This window comes from Electrona antarctica, assembly GCF_951216825.1.
Source record: "Electrona antarctica genome assembly, chromosome: 15".
Classification (NCBI taxonomy): Eukaryota; Metazoa; Chordata; class Actinopteri; order Myctophiformes; family Myctophidae; genus Electrona; species Electrona antarctica.
Genome location: NC_136796.1, coordinates 16,182,610 through 16,202,734, shown reverse-complemented (window position 1 = coordinate 16,202,734; position 20,125 = coordinate 16,182,610). Strand labels below are relative to the sequence as shown.

Genomic DNA, 20,125 nt, shown 5'->3' with positions numbered 1-20,125 from the left:
GTCCCCCAGAAGAAGATGTGTGCCAGGGTCCCCCCAGAAGAAGATGTGTGCCAGGGTCCCCCCAGAAGAAGATGTGTGTTAAAAGAAAATCTAAATGATATACTAGTCCATACCCGTGCCGTGTGCAGGCATAAGAACAGCCACGCAGTCACGTGAGGTGGCTGTATGCCTCACGGTACTTTAGTTTGTACTGTACTATGCTGTACTGTACTGTACTGTACTATGCTGTGCTGTGCTCTCTCCTCACCACTCTCCCTCCCCCTCTCTCACTGCCACTTATATTGGCTCATGTGTCACACCCGTTGTACGATGCTCAGCCAATCACAGTCTGAGGACGCATTCTGACCATTCTGAGGACGCATTCTGATGACGCAATCTCTAGAATTAGTAGTCACTAGTCCATACCCGTTCAGGGATAAGACTTTAATCAAAAGACTACGACTAACACTAAAACATTCAGATATCTTAAATATGACTCAAACTAAATGGGAGCTTTAATCACACGATAATGACTAAATCTTAAAATGTGATGTCAAAATGAACACTGGTTCCTGTCTCTTCCAGGAGTTCCAGCGAGGCGGAGAGAGAGAGACGCAGCCCGTCTCCGGACGTCATCATCCTGTCGGACAACGAAGCGTCCAGTCCCAGGAGCCCACCACGGCCCGAGGACCGCCGCCTGCACCACGCCAACCTGGACATGTTCAAGGTAAGAATAAGAATAAGAATAATACATGTTCAAGGTACCTCTGGTGTAAGTGCATGTTTAAAGATGGAGTGCCATGATTTCTTTCCCCCCTAAAACACAATCATCAGGTACTTATATACAAGGAGGAAGATGTTTTTTTTTCGTGTACAGAACGTGTTAAAATGATGATTTTATGGGGCAACACCCACCAGTTCATTAGTAGTATACCTGGTTTTCACCTTAGCACCACCCACCTGAATTTAGGCCTCGCCCACAGCTCCAAGGCTTTCAGCTTTCAGGAAGAAACCAAAAATACACAGGGAAGACATATTTGAATATTATAACCACACCTGAGGGTCTGTTAGAGTAATGTTAACTCCATGGACACAGAAAAACACACAGAAAAAGTAAAAGAAAATCACAGCACTCCATCTTGGAGCCGCTGCTGTAATATGTGTGTGTGTGTGTGTGTGTGTGTGTGTGTGTGTGTGTGTGTGTGCGTGTATGTGCGTGTGTGCGTGTGTGTGTCTCTCTCTCCAGGGTAAGACGGACGAGGAGCGGCAGCAGATGATCAAAGCCCTCCGAGAGGAGTTGCGTCTGGAAGAGGCTCGCCTGGTGTTGCTGAAGAAGCTGCGACAGAGCCAGCTGCAGAAGGAGAACGTCGTGCAAAAGGTGACGGCTTCCTTCACGGCTTGGGATGGGGATCGCATGTTTGTTTTTAACCCATTGAGACCTGAGAACCCAATTCTACAAATGTCTTCTAGATCATGACAGTTTTCTGAAAAACCTGTTTTTGTATCAGTGGTGCTCAAACTATTTAATGTCAAGGACCCCAAACATGATATGTTATTGGCCATCGACCCCCATCTAAAAATATGTTGTTCCAGGGACTACCCGAGAAGCAAAGATACAAGATACACGACAATTTCTGAAAAATAGAAGATCTACAAGCTTGTAGCTCATATTTGAAATGTTTTGCTTTTCTTAGGTAATATTTGGCAATCTGGCCAATGTTTGTCTTTTTTATATATATTACAGTTTGATTACTTTTGAAGCAGTAATGGTCTTATTTTTGTTTATTTTTCGTTTTACATCTATCTATACACAATTAAGAAGTAGTGAAAATTGCCAATCTACAAGCTCACAACGTGTCGGTTTGCTCTGTGTTATGCACTTGTAGATCTGCTATTTTCACTAGTTTGGTTCCCGGGCAAATGTCTAATTTCTCTTTTGGGTCACAAGGCTAAAAGGTTTGGGAACCACCACTGGTTCTAATCATGCATGTCAGTGTGTTAACAGTAGGGGGTGCTGTTGTGTTTGTCGTCAGGTTCCGGTGGTCCAGAACACGCAGTCCTCGGCGCAACCCCTTCCCATGCACAACTCCGGCGCGCTGAGCAAACTGCCGGTCCGCCCCGGAATGCACACCCCAGAGTCCCAGAACCTACGCACTGCACAGGTCTGTCGGTGTGTGTGCGTATGTGTGTGTGTGTGTGTGTGTGTGTGTGTGCCATGTGTGTGTGCCATGTGTGTGTGACTAATCTTGTGAGCACTGCTTTATAATTTTTATCCCACAATTTTTGTAACCCATTTTTTTCACCCGGTGCCAATTACGTAAGCTGTAATCCTGGGCGCTACTCTCCAACCTGGAGAGATCCTTTCCCCTCCAGTAGCCTGACCAGGGGGAGGCAGCATAGAGACCAGGATGTTTTTTGTGAGGGGACACGGGGAGAACATGCAAACATGCGAACATGCAAACTCCACACAGAAAGGCCCTTTCACCCAACCGCGTTTGGGCACCTAGGGGAGAGAACACGCCCCCAGCGTCCTCGGCTGGAATCGAACCCGGGACCTTCTAGCTGTGAGGCGACAGCGCTAACGACCTCAGCACCGTGCCACTGTGCCTCTTCCACCGTACCTTTTTGTCAATTTCCCCGTGTTTTTCGTTTTTTACACTATATGCCACATTTCGCTAACCTATGATTCACTGTTTGAGTCTACTTGAAACCGGGAACCAAGAAATAACATGGTCGCAAAAACACAACTCCCGTCCACTCCCATTCTGTATCGTTCCACTTCCTCGTCCACCACCATTGCATTTTCAAAAACAGGAACGTATGCCATGGACCGTTTGACACACTTTTGTTTTGTTTTTGCACGGCAAAATGCTCCGTTATTACCGGCGGGTGTGCGATAGTAGTGGAGATAAATATTCTGAGACTACTTAAAAGTTAAAGAAATATCAAAAATAATAAAAAATAGAGAAAGCTGACAGTGGGTGGTAAATTATGATTTATGAGCTGGCGTTGAATGAGTTAATTAATGCCGGAGCTGGCCGGAGCTCGACTCCTGGCCGGACCTGCCCCCTGCACTCCGGTACCTCTGGAAGGTGTTCCATCACCTCAAATGCACATAAATTACAAGACCTTTTCATTTAGACTATTCATTATTGATTCAGCTTTCACATTTTCCTGCAATGGAAAAGAACCGTGGATTAAATTAAACTGAGTTAGGTTCGTCAATTGAAAACTGACGGGTTCATGGGTTCCGACAGAAATTAAGCACAGCTTGTGTGGACCAAATCCAAATGACCCTCACAAGTATACTGTAGTAGTATTTGAGAAATAGACATTGTGAGGACCATTTTCACAAGATAAATGGCTGTTTTTTATTGTGAAAAGAGATACGGGGAGTTAGGTTCACAATTAGTAAAAGATTCAGGTTGTGATTTATTGATCTATTGATCTATTGATTTATGATCTATTCTACAAGGTTACATCGTGACACGTTGTGAGCTTGTAGATATGCTATTTTCGGCTTTAGGTTTAGGAGGAAAAAAAACATTGATGTCCTCATAAGTATAGTCGTGCGTGCGGGCGTGTGTTTGTGTGTGTGTCTTTGTTCTGTGGTCTGCACATCCCCCTCCCCCAAAATCGATACCTTTTTGTATTGATCTTCATTGTCTCATTGGAGATTTCTGTGCCTGCGTGTGACCACTGTATCCAATCTGTGTCAATTCCTTTCCTTTACCAGGCCAGTTAATGTGCATACTGCCCCCTAGTGGGATTGTGAATCCTGCACCATATGTTAGCTTTATGTACTGGTATGCTGAATTGCTGATAGATGTTGGAAATATTATGTTCAGCTAATTAGACAACCTACATTAAGAAGATGTCAGAAATGGTATTGATTACATGGTTTCAAGTGATCTCAATATACAGTTATTTCACAATGTGATGTCACATGTCACACACGTTTTGGGACAGTTGACATTGAAACACAAAACCCATTGGGAAATTTCATGCATTTTAATTTCACACCCATCAAAATTGAAATGTGAAAGGCCCACATGCCAAATGTGATATGTATATAACAGTGGTTCTCAACCTGTGGGTATGGACCCCCATGGGTCCCCACATGTTTCTGGGAGGGCCCCCAGATGTCAGTGAAGTGGTGATTTAAGCCTTTTTAAAGAAAATAAAGAAAATAAATATATTTTAGCACACGGGTGGCTCCGGGCTAAAATATATTTAAAAAAAAAAGGACAACAACGGCCAACCAACTTCCGCCGATCGGCCCTTCGCCCCGGTAATTTCACCGGTTTCTCGATTTCGCTGTAACGGATGGATGGATGGATGGATGGATGGATGGATGGATGGATGGATAAAATCCGAGATGACACGGATGCTTTCCCGGTTTTAATGGGTTAACTGTAATACTATCTCTGGACTGATTCTATATACACAGTTTTCTGTCATCACATACAGTAACTGCATAGTGAATATTAATATTGAACCATTTGTGCCACTGCAGGGTCACACGGTCATCCGGTCGGCTCCCAACGCCACGATGTCCCCCATGTTGCTGTCCCAGCGGATCATGGCCCAGAGCCCTGCCCAGATGCAGGGCCAGCGGCTGGTGTCCAAGCCTGGCATGGCCCGCAGCTCCTCTGGTATCATGGGCAACGCTGTCACCTACCAGCAGGTACAATGCTACGCCACTCTTATCCCATCTACTGCCAAGGACCGCTTTCTCCACTTTGGACCCCACTGCCAAGGACCACTTTGTTTTTTGTTCTTCTTAGTTTTAATTCCGTGAGATCGCTGTCCAGACCACCGTCTAGCAGCGTCTCCGTTGCTAGGCGAACACTAAACATCGAATGGTACGACTCCTTCGGTGAAAAGGTTCCCCTCCGCCCACTTCAATGTTTACCGAAAATTTAAAACCCTTTTTATCTCCGATTCTTTTCTCAGATTGAGGTTTTTGATCAAAGCGGCGATGTTTACGGCTCATAACTATTGCTACAATAATAACGTTTTGGGTGACTTATAAAAAGATCGAAGCTAAAATTAGCCTTGCCGATTTTACTTCCAATCCAATTCTGTCAGTAAATGATTTAAGATGATTGTGACGCTATATAATTAACACATTTGGCTGGGGACCCCCTGGAACCCCTTCAAGGACCCATGGGGGTCCCCGGACCCCACTTTGACAACCAATGCCTTATACAGACGACACATTAACAGCAATATCAGCATCATTGTCTGTCTGTCTGTCTGTCTGTCTGTCTGTCTGTCTGTCTGTCTGTCTGTCTGTCTGTCTGTGCACCGGCAGGCCTCCAGCCAGCAGGTGTCAGCGTCGCAACGCTCCGGCTCCACCACAGCGGCCATGTACATGAACCTGGCCCAGATGCAGGCGGCGGCTGCAGCTGCGGCCCCCGGGGGTCCCCTGGGGTCCGGGCCAGGGTCCGTCAGCCCCTCCACAATGTCCAGCACGCCGGGGGGCGGGGCCTCCGTGCAAGGCTCCATGGCCGACCAGGTACGTTGACTGGTCACGATCATTATTATTACACTGGAATCGCTATTATTTGATATAATCACAAATATGTTTTGCATAAAAAATTTCCATTCACCTGTGTAAATGAATCTTTGTTGAAAAATGGAAATAGCAGATCTAGCCCTTGTAGATCAGCTATTTCCACTATTTTTAAAGAATTCTGAAATTATCAAATGATTAAATCTAGCCCGTATATTATTTTGTTTGATTATTGGTAATGGTCACTGTCAGTCATTTCTTTGTATATTTCAGTTATTTGTCATGTCTGCCCGCTTTTTTTCCAAAGCCAAACAGAAATTGCATTTCGACTTATGTTCCAATAATTACAAGGAATTAAATGATCAATAGTAATTATATGCGTGATGATTTAATTGTCAACTAAAAAGAATGTCCTGTTGGTCAGTGGTGAAGTATTTCCAATTTTCTATACTTTTTCTTACACTACATCTCAGAGGAAAATATTGTACTTTAATAATACTTTAGTAATAATAATATGAACACTTTAGTTACTTAGATTGAGATTATTATTACAAAACATACATGAACCACTTCAGCCCTATTTAAACTTTGGCTATTTGACACTAGTCAATTAGCAGATCTACAAGCTCACAACGCGATGCGTTCAAAAGATTTGTATACGTATTAGACCCGAAATGGGGCATTTTTCATAATGGGTACTTTTACTGTTGGTACTTTAAGTATATGTCGATACCAATACGTTTGTATTTTTAGTTTTTTAACTTTTACTCAAGTAAATTTAGAATTCTGGACTTGTAACGCCTCACTCAGACCATTGCAGCATTGCTGCATGCTTGTTGTATGATTGCTGTGAGTGTCATGGCTGCACCAATGCATTTCCAATGGAAGTCACATGGTTTGAGGACTACATTTTGGACTACAAGCTGTTGTATGGCTTTCGGCTGTGTTTCGACTGCGCCCCTCCCCCTCATACAACACAAGTGTTGTGTCAGACCATGTGACTCCCATTGGAAATGCATTGGGGCAAGCTGTGTCACACCCTTTGTATACAGCAAGCATACAGCAATCTGTTGTAAAGGTCTGAGTGAGGCCTAAGAGTGTTTCTACATTGCAGTATTGATTAAAAAATGTTTGTACTTTCACCACCAACTGAAAAGAATGCCATGTTGGTTGAACAGGCCAGTAGCCAAGCTGCAGCCAAGCTGGCCCTGCGGAAGCAGCTGGAGAAGACCCTGCTGGAGATCCCCCCGCCCAAGCCCCCTGCCCCGCTCCTGCACTTCCTGCCCTCTGCCGCCAACAGCGAGTTTATCTACATGGTGGGCCTGGAGGAGGTGGTCCAGAGCGTCATAGACAGCCAAGGTGAGACTGAGACCCCCTTGGCCTTCATTCTCATGTCATAGACAGCCAAGGTGAGACTGAGACCCCCTTGGTCTGCATTCTCATGTCATAGACAGCCAAGGTGAGACTGAGACCCCTGTGGTCTTCATTCTCATGTCATAGACAGCCAAGGTGAGACTTGAGACCCCCTTGGCCTTCATTCTCATGTCATATACAGCCATGGTGAGACCCCCTTATGAACTTCCTTCTCATGTCAAGGATCCCCAGCTTTAGCTATTACGCAGTGGTGGAAAGTAACTATTATTTTAATTTTTAATTTAAATTTTTATTTTTATTTTTATTTTTATTTTTATTTTTATTTTTATTTTTATTTTTATTTTTATTTTTATTTTTATTTTTATTTTTATTTTTATTTTTATTTTTATTTTTATTTTTATTTTTATTTTTATTTTTATTTTTATTTTTATTTTTACTTTATTTTTTTTTTACTTTATTTCTACATTGCGGTTATGTTAATTATGTACGACGTCCACTCGAGACCGGTAAACTGCTCCGTTTTCAAGATAGAGATGCAGTACACATGGCTGGCCTGTAGATGGCCATAAAAAAAAAGAAAAAGCTTCTAAAAGTAGGCTATATGAAAGCGTTGGTATTTCACACAGGTGTTGCCAAATAACTAATTATCTTGATCAGATGCGCATATGCGTCATATCAATTTAATGAGCAGAGCAGTGCTGCTTCTCTCTCTGAGTCTGCACACACTGACTGACCAGCTAAAGTGTATGCCTACTAAACCATAATATATGACAAACCTTGGATTAATTCTTCTGAAAACAGCAGCAAGCCCAAAGTAAGTGTGAGAGAGAGAGGGAGAGAGAGAGTGTGTGAGAGAGAGAGAGAGAGAGCGTGCGTGCGCGCCCCTTCTCTCGGTCAGATCATCATACACAGCTCACAACGAGGAGCGGCATGGTACATTGTGAATTTATGAGTTTGACTTTGGAGATTGAAATATATATATTCGCTGGTGCGCAACACCTCTGAATGTCAGATAATTGCTTGATTCCTTCCAGCTGCTGGCAGCACAGTGCTAATCATTGCCTATTTTTTAACACGCAGCATCTCTCTCTCTCTCTCTCTCGTTGTGACTGTGAGACTGACACAGACGCGGTCAATAATATATAGCATAAATAATAGGCCAAATATAACACTTTCCCTCTATCTGTGATCAGCTCCTCACACACAACTCCTCTCTCGTGCATGCCTGCTCAATTGTTTGCGTGCGTGCGGGCTGCAGATCGGCTATTTTTGGAGAAGAGATTTATAGACATTATGTGCAAATATAAAATAGCTGTGATACTTATATGTAAGTGGTTATGGTGAAATAAACCATTAACACTGGTTAGTTTGGAGGGGGCGAGGGGACTATGACATCACCGTTTCAGCAAATTAGGCGGCATTCGCTGTACACACGGAGACGTGAAAGTCGCGTCTCCAAACTTTCCCACTCTGGAAGGTAGTTTCAAAATTAGCCGTTAAAGTCCCCCAAAACGCCGTCTCCGTGTGACAAAAAGGGCAGATCGGCTAATTACTTGCCCGAGAAACACCGAAATCGTCCTCGTCTGGATTGCCCCTCAGTGACTAAGCTCAAGCTGTGTGTTCTGAAGGTAAACTGCGGGGGGCGCTGTCCCGCATGGAGCCGTTCTACTGTGCCCAGTGCAGAACCGACTTTACCCCCCACTGGAAGCAGGAGAAGAGTGGGCGGATCCTCTGTGAGCAGTGCATGACGTCCAATCAGAAGAAAGCGCTGAAGGCCGAGCACACCAATAGGCTGAAGAATGCTTTTGTCAAGGCCCTCCAACAAGAGCAGGTCAGCCAATCATAACACATTTTTTTTGAGTGGTGTAAACTACTCCTACAACTGGCTTTTGTGTGCAGAAAAAAATGAGCATGGTTGCTATGTTCAAAATAATTTCTGACGTAACGAAATCATACCCGGGTGAACTGGATGACCGTAGCAACCATGCTCATTTTTTCTGCACAAAAAAAGCCAGTTGTGAAATCACATCCGGGTGTGATTTCATTACGTCAGACATTACGTCAGACCACAGCTGATCATGCTATATAAAACCTTACACCACTCAGTTCACACGGGTGTGATTTTTTGACTACAAGTTGAAGCCGTGCACTAGCGTCATTTCCATCCACCGCTTTATTGACGCCTCTTGATGCTGAAGTCTGGTTATACACACAAACACACACACACACACACACACACACACACACACACACACACACACACACACACACACACACATACAGTATGCAGTTCTGATCACAACTAGAACCTGACACACCGACATCGACATTCCTTTGAGAATAATGTCGATGTGCAGTTGCATGATGATCTCTAACCTCTTTGCAATGTTATTCTAGTTTAGCATTTTTTTTATTTAATTTTGACTTTTTGTTTTCAATTTCGGTTTACTTTTGATTAGTTTCTAAAGTGGGTTTGCTAACTTGGTTTGTATATTCATTAATTTAATTTACTTTTTTTTGGAATTTCTTTTCTAAAGCCTTGTTTTTATTTATTTATTTGTATGATGTTTTTGTATGTTTTAGTCTACAATAATAACTGTTGTGTTTCTCGGGGTGTTTGTGTTGACAGGAGATAGAACAGCGTCTCCAGCAGCAGGCGGCGCTGTCCCCCAGCACCACCCAGACTGTCCCCAACACCAGCAAGACTGACAATATGATCCGACACCACGCCCTCAGACAGGTAACCACGCCCTCATACATGTAACCACGCCCTCAGACAGGTAACCACGCCCTCAGACAGGTAACCACGCCCTCAGACATGTAACCACGCCCTCAGACATGTAACCACGCCCTCAGACAGGTAACCACGCCCTCAGACAGGTAACCACGCCCTCAGACAGGTAACCACGCCCTCAGACATGTAACCACGCCCTCAGACAGGTAACCACGCCCTCAGACAGGTAACCACACCCTCAGACAGGTAACCACGCCCTCATACATGTAACCACGCCCTCAGACAGGTAACCACGCCCTCAGACAGGTAATCACCATAGATATATAAGAAAGGCTAGATGGCTCACCCTCGCTGCTGGCCAATGGAGGGCGACGTCGCTACGTGGCGGCCATCTTACTGAGGTGCAGCATAAGATTGTGTATATTGTGTACATCCTGAATCTTAGCCACGTTTATAACGTTTGTAATAAACAAAGCTTGTAAATCCGTCAAGATTTGAGTGAGTTATGAGTATTTTTGTTTGTGCTGCCATAGAGCATACTGTGTCTGTAGCACCCCAGCAAGATGGTCGGCGGGTGAACTACGGCGGAGACTCCACCTTCACCTTGAGCCATCTAGCCTTTATATATGTAACCACGCCCTCAGACAGGTAACATGATCCCACACCACGCCCTCAGACAGGTAACCACGCCCTCAGACAGGTAACATCATTACTAACAGAAAACATTAAAGAGTGAACACAAAGCAACAGTTCTCCACAGCTTTCTTATTTAGAAGTGCTGAAGGCACGCTGCGTCGCTGCCCAAGTGACATCACTCATGCGACTCCTCCATGTCTCTCGCTGTCACTCAAGTGACTACTGGCCAATCACAGCGCGTCTTTTCCGGGACTTATGTTACGCACGCGGAAGCTGCTCATTGAAGGCAAATGCTTTGCAAGGAATCTCGGGAAAATTGTGCCTTCAATTCTGACACGTGCCTCAGAGCCGGAAAGGGCGTCTACGTTTATATGTCTATGGGTAACATGATCCCACACCACGCCCTCAGACAGGTAACCACGCCCTCAGACAGGTGCCGCTGATTTGTTTGTTTGTTAATTTGTTTGCGGGCAATGGTCCCCACATGACAGTAAAGTAACAGACTTTTAAGACCTTTTTTTAAATAGCCCAAACAATTTATGAAATTAAATGAAAAAGAGTAAATTAACAAAAAGGAAAAGAAAAAACTGTCAGAACATTGGCCAAATAATATAAGAAGGAGGCAAACATTTTGAAAACAGCCGTTCTACAAGTTTGTGTGTGTGTGTGTGTGTGTGTGTGTGTGTGTGTGTGTGTGTGTGTGTGTGTGTGTGTGTGTGTGTGTGTGTGTGTGTGTGTGTGTGTGTGTGTGTGTGTGTGTGTGTGTGTGTGTGTGTGTGTGTGTGTGTGTGTGTGTGTGTGTGTGTGTGTGTGTGTGTGTGTGTGTGTGTGTGTGTGTGTGTGTGTGTGTGTGTGCACGCTAGGCTCCCCAGCCGCAGGCGTCCATGCAGCGGAGTCTGTCCAACTCGGCGCGGGGCGTGCTGTCCACCTTCGCCCAGGCCTCGCAGCTGTCGGTAGCCAGCAGCCTGATGAACATGAGCGCCAGCGCCAAGCAGCGCTGCGCCAGCGGCGGAGGGTTGGGTGGAGCCGGCGGGAGCAGCAGCAGAATCCAGCACGACAGCAGACGTCAGATCTACAATATCCCCGGTTAGAATACACACACACACACTAATCTTTTTTCCCTCTAAACTCAATCTACAACCATACCAGTAAGACTCCCTGAGGGCAAGAAGCAACCTCGCCCTGAAGGGCGCGGTTCTTAATCGCTGAGAAGCAGGAGTTGAGAATCTGGTGTCAGTGAGGTCAGTGGTAGAGTTGCTGGCCGGCTCCATATATTCAGATCTAGTATGTCAAACCACTGTCGTGATCTTCATATATGGACATCCAGGTGATGATAGTCAGCTCCACATATGGAGCATGGAGATTCACGACTATGAGGTCGCAACGTGTCAGCTATTTGCATTATTTTAACCTATTTTGAGCTGAGGCCCATTCTCCAAATCAGCTTTGATTGATTGATTGATTGATTACATTATTAGACAAGGATAGCACCTAAAAAAGTCCTTTCGGTCCTGTTTCCATTTGGGTCCTATATGTATTTAATTCATAAACATGACATGGTTCTAATTTCCTTCCTCTGTCGGGTGGAAACCTCATTATGTCAAAAATGCAAAGATCACAGCATAATTTGTTTGCTTTGCAGAATCTGTTGCTCACACATAGTGACGTGTGTCATTGCAGCTACAGTTGTAGCTTTGCAGTTTCCACCCGACAACATTGACAATATACTGTACTTGAATGTCTCTCTCTCTCTGTCTCTCTGTCTCTGTCTCTCTCTCTTCAGGGTTAAACATAGCCTATCTGAACCAGGCAGCGGTTGGTCATAAGGGCTCCAGCCTAGCGGACAGACAGAGGGAGTACCTTCTGGACATGATCCCACCGCGCTCCATATCCCAGTCCATCAGCGGGCAGAAATAATGGAACCACGGCACGCCACACACAGCCGCGACGACCAGCCCCCCTCATACCCCCCACCCCCCCCGGCCCTTCGCATGCAGTGCCTGTCCGTGTGCCTACAGTTACTGAAAAAGAAAGTGAATGAAAAAAAAAACAAAAAAAACAAAAAACATCAACCCATGAGAATCATGCAATCAAGCAAGCAGACAAAAACCCTGGACGCACCCCCACTTTGTCAGCGCATCCAGAATTTTTTATAGCTAGCCTATAGCAAACATTATTATAACCATTTCAAACCCCCCTTTATTATTATTATTATTATTATTACTCGTTATGCATTTTTTTGTTAAGCAGTAGGATAAGTAAGTGTTTTTCTTCTTTTTTTCCCCTCTAACTTCACTTGTATTTATTTGTGGGAGAAGGGAGAACATGCTATTAGAGATTAGCTTTACAATGCTCCTTTTTTTTCGTCTTTCTTTTTTTTTTGTGGTCAATATGCACTTCATGAAAGGTTAGCTATTTCAATCTTTATTTGTTTTTAAGTTGGCCTCCACTACAGAATGATTTCATTTGAATCTCGCTAATAGACGATTTACTATAGTGGTTCTCAAAGTGCGGTCCAGGGACCCTCAGGGGGTTCCAAATAGACCTTACAGGTCTCGACTCTGGACCAGTTCGTACGCTCTCAGAGTTATGGAGGTCCTTGACATTAATTACATCTGAGAATCACGGCTCTACTGTAAACAGGACAGAAACAAACTAAAACAGATCCCCCCCTCCCCTCCCCCTCAGCGTCTCCTGTTAAACCCCTTCAAAATGCCTTCGCTTACCGAAGCCTTCGGCAGACTTTCCGAAGCCTTTTTGTCCAGCAGTTACCTTGTGGTACCTTTCTCTTTTCTTGTCCAACACCAGGAGGAGACTCATCTTATCTGGAAGTGACAGGTGTCCATATTTGTGCCACCTGAACCACGGAGACCCGGTACCCACTTTGTTCTTGTTTCTTTCCTTAGCAGGGTTTGTTTTGTTTTTTTTACCCTTTTTTCATTTGTTTTCCTTTGTTTTTTGCGGCGTCTCTACATAAAAGCGGTGATGTGCCTCAGAGGTAACCCGTCACCGTGGAGACGATAATGATAATCGAAATAGCAAAAAAAAAGAAACAAACAAACAAAACTATGAAAGTATCTCTATGGATAATGTATAAACGCATAGCTTGATGGATGTCGGTGATATCTTAATAAAAAGGAGAGACATGGGTCAATCATTTTGGGGTGTGAGCGACGGACACACACCAGTCACCTCACTAAAGAGGAGCACTTTTCATATTTCCAATTGGGAAGCAAAAAACAAATAAAAAGGACAAGGGAAGGAGTGTCCCCTAAGTTTGGATGTTTGTCTATGAGAGAGTTGGGACAGAGATGTGTGTATTGTAATAAGTGTTTGTATGGCTACTTTTCTGTTATTGTGGGGAAAGTTTCGGTGAAACTAGCCGATGGACTCGGTTTAAGTGGTTAAGCACTGTGTCCACCAAGGCATTGTTTTCCCCCTGAGGCCAGCGTTAGGGTTGTCCATTATGACATTTTTATTGTCTCTCAATAATTGTGTTTTTGGCTCTGAACATTGGAACATATTTATTTGATCATCATCATCCGTCTGTAGACTCCTGTCTAGGACAGGCTTCAGATGCACCTCCGGAGGAGACATAATGGCTCAGATCTGAACTGAACCCATTTGATTTGGCGTTAGGAACCCATTGCGACCGCATGCCCTTGCTGACGTCGACTCCAGGCACGATTCGAACCCATGACCTTCCGCACGAAAGGCGTGTGCTCTAACTGCTACACTATGGTGGCCCCGAAACGTATTTATTTGATACAAATTTAATTTATTTTTGCAGATCTGTCAGATCTGTCTAATATACAAAGAAATGGCCAGTACCAATATTAGGCCAAAACAGGTCATATTTAATATTTGTATACTTTCAAAAAAGTGTTTAAATTGGAATTGCCTAAGCTTGTAGATCCACTATTTTCGGAATTTTTGAAAATGTTATAATATAAATATAAAACATTTCAATAGGTGAATTCATACAGAATGATGCATGGAAACGATGATGCAAAAATAATTGCGATTGTCTCAAAAGATTACAATCAGTTGATTGTGTAGTAATTGTGACAGGCCTATAGCCAGCGTACGTTTTAATTGTTTACAATGGTGCGACTAGGCGCTGAGCGCCAATTCTGCACTTGCCAATTCTCACGTCTGCTGATTTTATCTGGTCGGCCAGGGTTGAAATATTTTCATCTTTCCCATTTGGAAGAGAAAACCTCTTTGGTGGACACAGCCTGAGGTGTTGTTATTGTATCTATTCGTTTTTTGTTGCTTTTGTCGCTCTTTGAAAACATTAGCTATGAGCTAATGGAAATGTCCGCTCATACTGTAGGTTCGGATGGAAAAGTTTGATAGGTAGGGTTCCCATCCCATGCAGAAAGCACTCCTCATTCCCTCTCCTCTCTACGTTTGCAGTTGTGTCAGACATTTATGGCAGTGTTCAGTCAACGTGCAGTATTATTATTATTATTTAGACATTCAGTCGGCGATTCTCTCAGAACAAGGCTACAGTAGAGTTTGTAAAGCTCCTAATGGTAGGTTTGAGACGGGACCCGGTTCACGAACTTTCAAAAATATATATTTCATGGGACCTTTGATTTACCACTTTCAACTCTTTTCCTTCGCATGTTTGTCTGGGGTCTGCGTTAGCCTTGGACCAACAGACCAAAAAGATATGCATCGATTCTGACATTTGTGCATCTCTGAACGCCCGGCCACACATCCACTGGAAGTCCATGTTTAATGCCCGTATTCCTCCATACATTTTCAAAGTATAGAATGCGTACCCTGAAGCCATGGATGTTACCTTTCATCCGGACGTCCATAACGCTCCATGTTGTTCAATAAATACATGTTTTAATCCCGTATGTATGTGGCTGAATGTCACTGTATACTGTATTTCCTTGTTTACAAGGAGTGTAATACCGGCTTTCACCTGTTGCAACAGCGCCACTGCACTCACTGAGGAATACATATATAATACAATAATTAAAAGTATGGACAACAAGCGTCCCGGAATGATGGGGGTAAGCACTTCATGTTTTGAATTTGTACATGCATGGAGAAGATTGGGCATTAACCACTTGAACCCTCTATACTTAGTAAAATGGGCCCGAGTTGCAACTTGACTGTACTTGGACTGCTCGCCCCCCCACCCCCACCATCTGCAACCAAATCGTTCGCCAAAATGTGCCAATTTCGACGCGTTGTGACCTTGGGTTCAAGTGGTTAAAAGAATGCCCAGTGAATATTTGGGGTTGGCATCCAATACTGACAGTAATATGCCTGTCGGAATCGATAAAAGAACTACCTGTCATTCTTGGTCCAAGGCAAGGTTCTGTGGCCTATATAGGTATAGTCTATTTCCGGGCCTCTTCCGACATCCTTCACTGGTGTTTCCGATGATTGTAATGAAGACTCTGTTCCATTCTGGTCAACGTCGTCTCAAGCGAACTTGATCCACGAGACACCACAGAGCGCGCAAGTTGCCGTGTCGAACATTGCGAAGTTCACGTAGCCAACTCAGCCCCGTTCGAGTTGTGATCTTATATGGATAGAATAGTAAATCATGTTCTGGCAAGAGCGTTTGCCCCGACTGCCAGTCAAAGTGGCTACTGGCCAATCGCAGTGTGTCCTTGCACAAGTGCACTGGCCAATCACAGTGCGTCCTTACTCAAACGCGAAGAGGATTCCATGCTCGCATCATCGGTAACACCTGTGAAGGAAGTCAGAAGAGGCCTGCATGTAAGATTTATTTCCAAAATGGTGTATACCGTATATGCATAGACATAGAGCCTATTCCATCATTTCAGTGGATTCATGTTCACCAAGTTGTCTGGGATGAAAGCGGTTGGCCATCTTGGTTCAATCAACACACCAGGTAAACTTTCCATGTCTGTAGGACACACTATTTATACTAAGCCACACGGCCACATGTTGCTTGACGACGAAGAAAAGAAAAGGAAAAACAAAACATGTCAGAGCGTATTTTCTGAGTTGAAAGCCAGTCTAAATTTGGCCTACTGGTTGTAACGGCACATATGCAAATTCAAAGCATTGTGAGAACATCCATAGCCTTGCTACAATAACAACCAGCACTTCTTTGGTTCTGACGAACACTTGATTTATAATTCGTTGCCATGTCGCTCGCTGAAAAAGGCAGGTCTACAAGCCTGCTGTGCTGCGCATTGTGGCCTTGTAGACCTGCTATTTTCAATGCTTGACAACGATGCGCAACCATTGCAACCAAGCATGGATCAGGATTCAGGTATGATCGCGTCTCCTGGATATCTGTTGTTGGGAGACGGATGGCGGTAGATCCAGCTATCTGCCGTGGCTAGCTTCTACTCATTATTAATCATTTTAGCTAAGGGGAAAGCATGTGCCAATAAGGGGAAGGGAATCAATGTCTTGTCAGTGTGTCAGAGGTGCAAACAAAGCTACTTCTCAAATGGGTTTGCCTCCTTTTTGTGGCTTGGGACCTTGAAAAAATAATGTGGATGTCCCATTGATATTTTCCACTGTGCAGATCCCGGCACTATGACACTACCATACGGGGAACAGTGTGTTCTGATGCACCGCCATTCCGACTACGTGGCTTCCGCGTGAGGTTAGGGTTAGGGACAGGGTTAGTATTAAGCGTGTCAGAATGGCAGTGCGCCGGAATTGCGGGCTTCACATAGGTCATAATTTTGCACCGCACATAAACAATGTATCACTTTCTATGTCACAGACTTAATGGTGATACCTGTGTTGTTTGCACCTACAACACAATGGAGGACTCAGTCTCTAAGAACCTCTTCTTGTCGGCAAGCAACAGGTAGTATGAGTATAAATGAGTCTTAATGTATAAATGAGTTTTAATGTGTGTTGCGATGTGCAGGGTTCCAAACTAGGGTGAATGTGTTCTGGACTTGGGGTTCGTTCACGCCGGCTGACATTTAGATTGAAAATCACCAAATGTAACTGTAGCTCCAAAACTTTAATAGCGAAACTACCTATAGGATTGAATTCATAGGTGCAATATGTAAATTGAAGTTTACATTTGGAAGATATTGGTTTTGTTTATTATATTTATATATATTGAAAAGAAATAATAATTAAAAAAAATAAAAAATAATCAGCAATCAATTATTTTCCCTTTTGGTGGAATGGTTCAAATTGGATGGTGAGCTATTTTTCATGAATTTTAATGTCGGGGTACGTTTTTTCTACCTCATGTTTTATTGTATTTTTAATCCAACACCCACCCCCATCCCCCATCAACTTTTCTTTTTTCACCGACCCGACCATTTAAAAAAAAAAGGATATCACTCTCGTCTCTCTTGTGCTCTCCTTTTGCAGAAAAGAAGAAGAAAAAAAGCATCCGGGACGCCTTTGTATTTAAAATGCTGTTTCTTTTCAAAATGTCACATTTTTACGTTTTGTTTAGTTTTTTTGGAAAATGTCAATTGTTTTATTGAACTCAGTTAAGTTCTTTTTGTTTTGTTTTTTTTGTTTTTGTTTTGTTTCTAATGAAGTAAAAAAAAATGATCATAAACATAATCAAACTGAAAAATGTATTGACTATGAAATGAAAAATGACACGATATTTGCTAGGTTTGAAGTAATAATGACTTATTGTACATAAGCTTTTTTTTCCTCCTCCCCTTGTACTGAAAAAGGTTCCAATTTAAATGGTTGTATATTGTGTAGAAAAGCCAACAAAAGCCATGAATATTGTGAAGCTTGTCATTTCGTTTTGTGATCACTGTGTATTATTGTGTAAGAAATGTGCAAAATGTATGGGATTATAAATCTAGACTTATTTCCCCCCCCCCCTTGCACAGTAAAATTCTCAGTATTCTGTTTGTATTGTAATGCTGAGCACAAATGAAACAAATTAATTGTACCCTCTCAGCTAGGATTGGATCCTGTAGGAGTAACAATTTCGATTCCTTGACGGTCCGATTCCTTAACGGTTCCATTTATCCATTCCTAGGGGGTTCCAAATTGACCCTTACAGGTCTGTAACTCTTGAGTGTACACATGGAACCAAATGGATCCTTACAGGTCTGTAACTCTGAGAGTGTACACATGGAACCAAATGGATCCTTACAGGTCTGTAACTCTTGAGTGTACAAATGGAACCAAATGGATCCTTACAGGTCTGTAACTCTGAGTATACAAATGGAACCAAACGGGCCCTTACGGGTCCATGTGTATACACTCAGAGTTAAAGTGGCCCTTGAAAATATCAAGAACCACTGGTATTATAATTGTATAGGAGACGTGAAGTCCACATACCAGCTTTGACAGTGTGATAAAACCCTGTTCCGGAAACGGTTCCAAATGTGATGGAATCGATTCCTGGTTCCTCAGTGATGGATCTGGTTCCTCCGGTTCTTCCGGTATCCCAACCCTATACTCTCAGAGTTAAACGAACAACTGATAATTTTTACTGTGCGTTTTTGCTTTCTCTTTTCTGTCGGACCAGTTAGCGGTTGCAAGAACGTGGTCATTGGTTCACACGAGGTTCTTTGTAGAACGGTGCGGGAGGCCAATTGGAACCCTGCTACCGTACGCATGGCTGTACCTTCATCGCATTTGAATTGACAATTTAATTGTCATACTATAGTTATAGCACACACACTCGTTTTCAATAACGCAACATCCTACTGCCTCCTGCATTATGTGCAACTTCAAAACAGGTGGTACGCAGGGCCGTTGAGTGATTTCCAACGAGCAGCGATCGCTTCCAAAATCGAACACTTTGAAAGATTATCACCTGCACGGAATGTAACAATGTATTGACAGAAAGTAGCTCAAATTAACATGTCTACGGTGGATTTGTATTAAACAAACACTTTGCAGATGGAAAGAGGATAATTCAAGCTTTCCGTACAGCTGCAATGTTGGTGAATTTAATATCGTGCAATACAATCTGATAGGACTTTTCTGTTTGGATGTAATGGCTATCAATGGCTGGTGTTGCAACTCTAGATTCAACCCATTATAAAAAAATCTAGTGTTGCAAATTGTGGCTAATCGGAGCCTTGAATTCATGGAGATATTTTGTCATCGGTCAGTAATAGGAGACTCACTAGGAGTCTCTTTTACTCAAAGAATTGGCTCAGGAATGTGACAAAAACGAAGAAATGTCTATGATTTCAAGGCTTCATGGGGTGTATAATTGATACAAAATAAGTCATTTTCTGGGTGAACTACCTTTATCCGTGTGAAGTGTGTGTGTGGGGGGGGGGGGGTCAGTTTTAAAAGGGTCATGTGACCTATCTGGACCAATGATCACTGTTCTTGGCAACGCAAATGCAACAATATCTTATATTTCATTTTTAGCATTTTCTCCTAGTAGCTGGCATATTTAGTTATCATTTCAAATGCAGGGACATTTATTTGCAAAAAAATAAGTTTTGAAATTCAGTGTAGACATTTCTTTTTTTAATTATTTTTTGCAGAATATTGCAAACATTTGAGGAATGAGTGACGAAGTGATTAAATTGATTTTGATCTGACAATAAATGGAAGTATTTTTTTTCCTTCTGACCATCAGTCCTAACCTTTTGCACATCCTTGATATTTAACTGTCTTTAAAAAAAAGTCAAAGAAAAATATTAATGCTGTTTGATTACTGCCAGTTGATTGATAACAATTATGCATTGACTGAAAAAATAAGCTAATTTTGGAGGAAATAACTTTGTAATATTTATCTCTTGCAAGCTATGTTTAATAAAGGTCAAAACAATTTACTTCTTGAGTGTGACTTGTATAACCCTTGCATTATCAGAGCGGTTTGAAGGTGCAGTATGATATTTATTTTACTCTATAGAGCGTTGCAGTCCCGCCCCCTTTCATGACGACGCCAGGCCCAGGAAATGAATCCC

At 43.0% G+C, this 20,125-nt stretch overlaps 1 protein-coding gene across 4 annotated transcripts in view; it reads left to right on the top strand.

The window, feature by feature from the left end:
• The window catches only part of gatad2b (GATA zinc finger domain containing 2B), a 57,505-nt gene extending 37,515 nt beyond the window's left edge, over window positions 1–19,990 (top strand). For 2 of the 4 annotated variants that reach the window (XM_079523038.1, XM_079523036.1), the window contains 11 exons: window positions 565–706; window positions 1,226–1,357; window positions 2,013–2,141; window positions 4,496–4,666; window positions 5,297–5,500; window positions 6,655–6,856; window positions 8,500–8,702; window positions 9,501–9,611; window positions 11,105–11,327; window positions 12,025–18,249; window positions 18,297–19,990. In XM_079523038.1, coding sequence (XP_079379164.1) covers window positions 565–706; window positions 1,226–1,357; window positions 2,013–2,141; window positions 4,496–4,666; window positions 5,297–5,500; window positions 6,655–6,856; window positions 8,500–8,702; window positions 9,501–9,611; window positions 11,105–11,327; window positions 12,025–12,158 — 1,651 coding nt within the window. In that variant the 3' untranslated portion in view covers window positions 12,159–18,249; window positions 18,297–19,990. Of the gene's footprint in view, window positions 1–564; window positions 707–1,225; window positions 1,358–2,012; window positions 2,142–4,495; window positions 4,667–5,296; window positions 5,501–6,654; window positions 6,857–8,499; window positions 8,703–9,500; window positions 9,612–11,104; window positions 11,328–12,024 lie in introns of all 4 variants that reach the window. The other 2 variants (XM_079523039.1, XM_079523037.1) reach the window with 2 other exon arrangements.
• The last annotated feature ends 135 nt before the right edge of the window (window positions 19,991–20,125 follow it).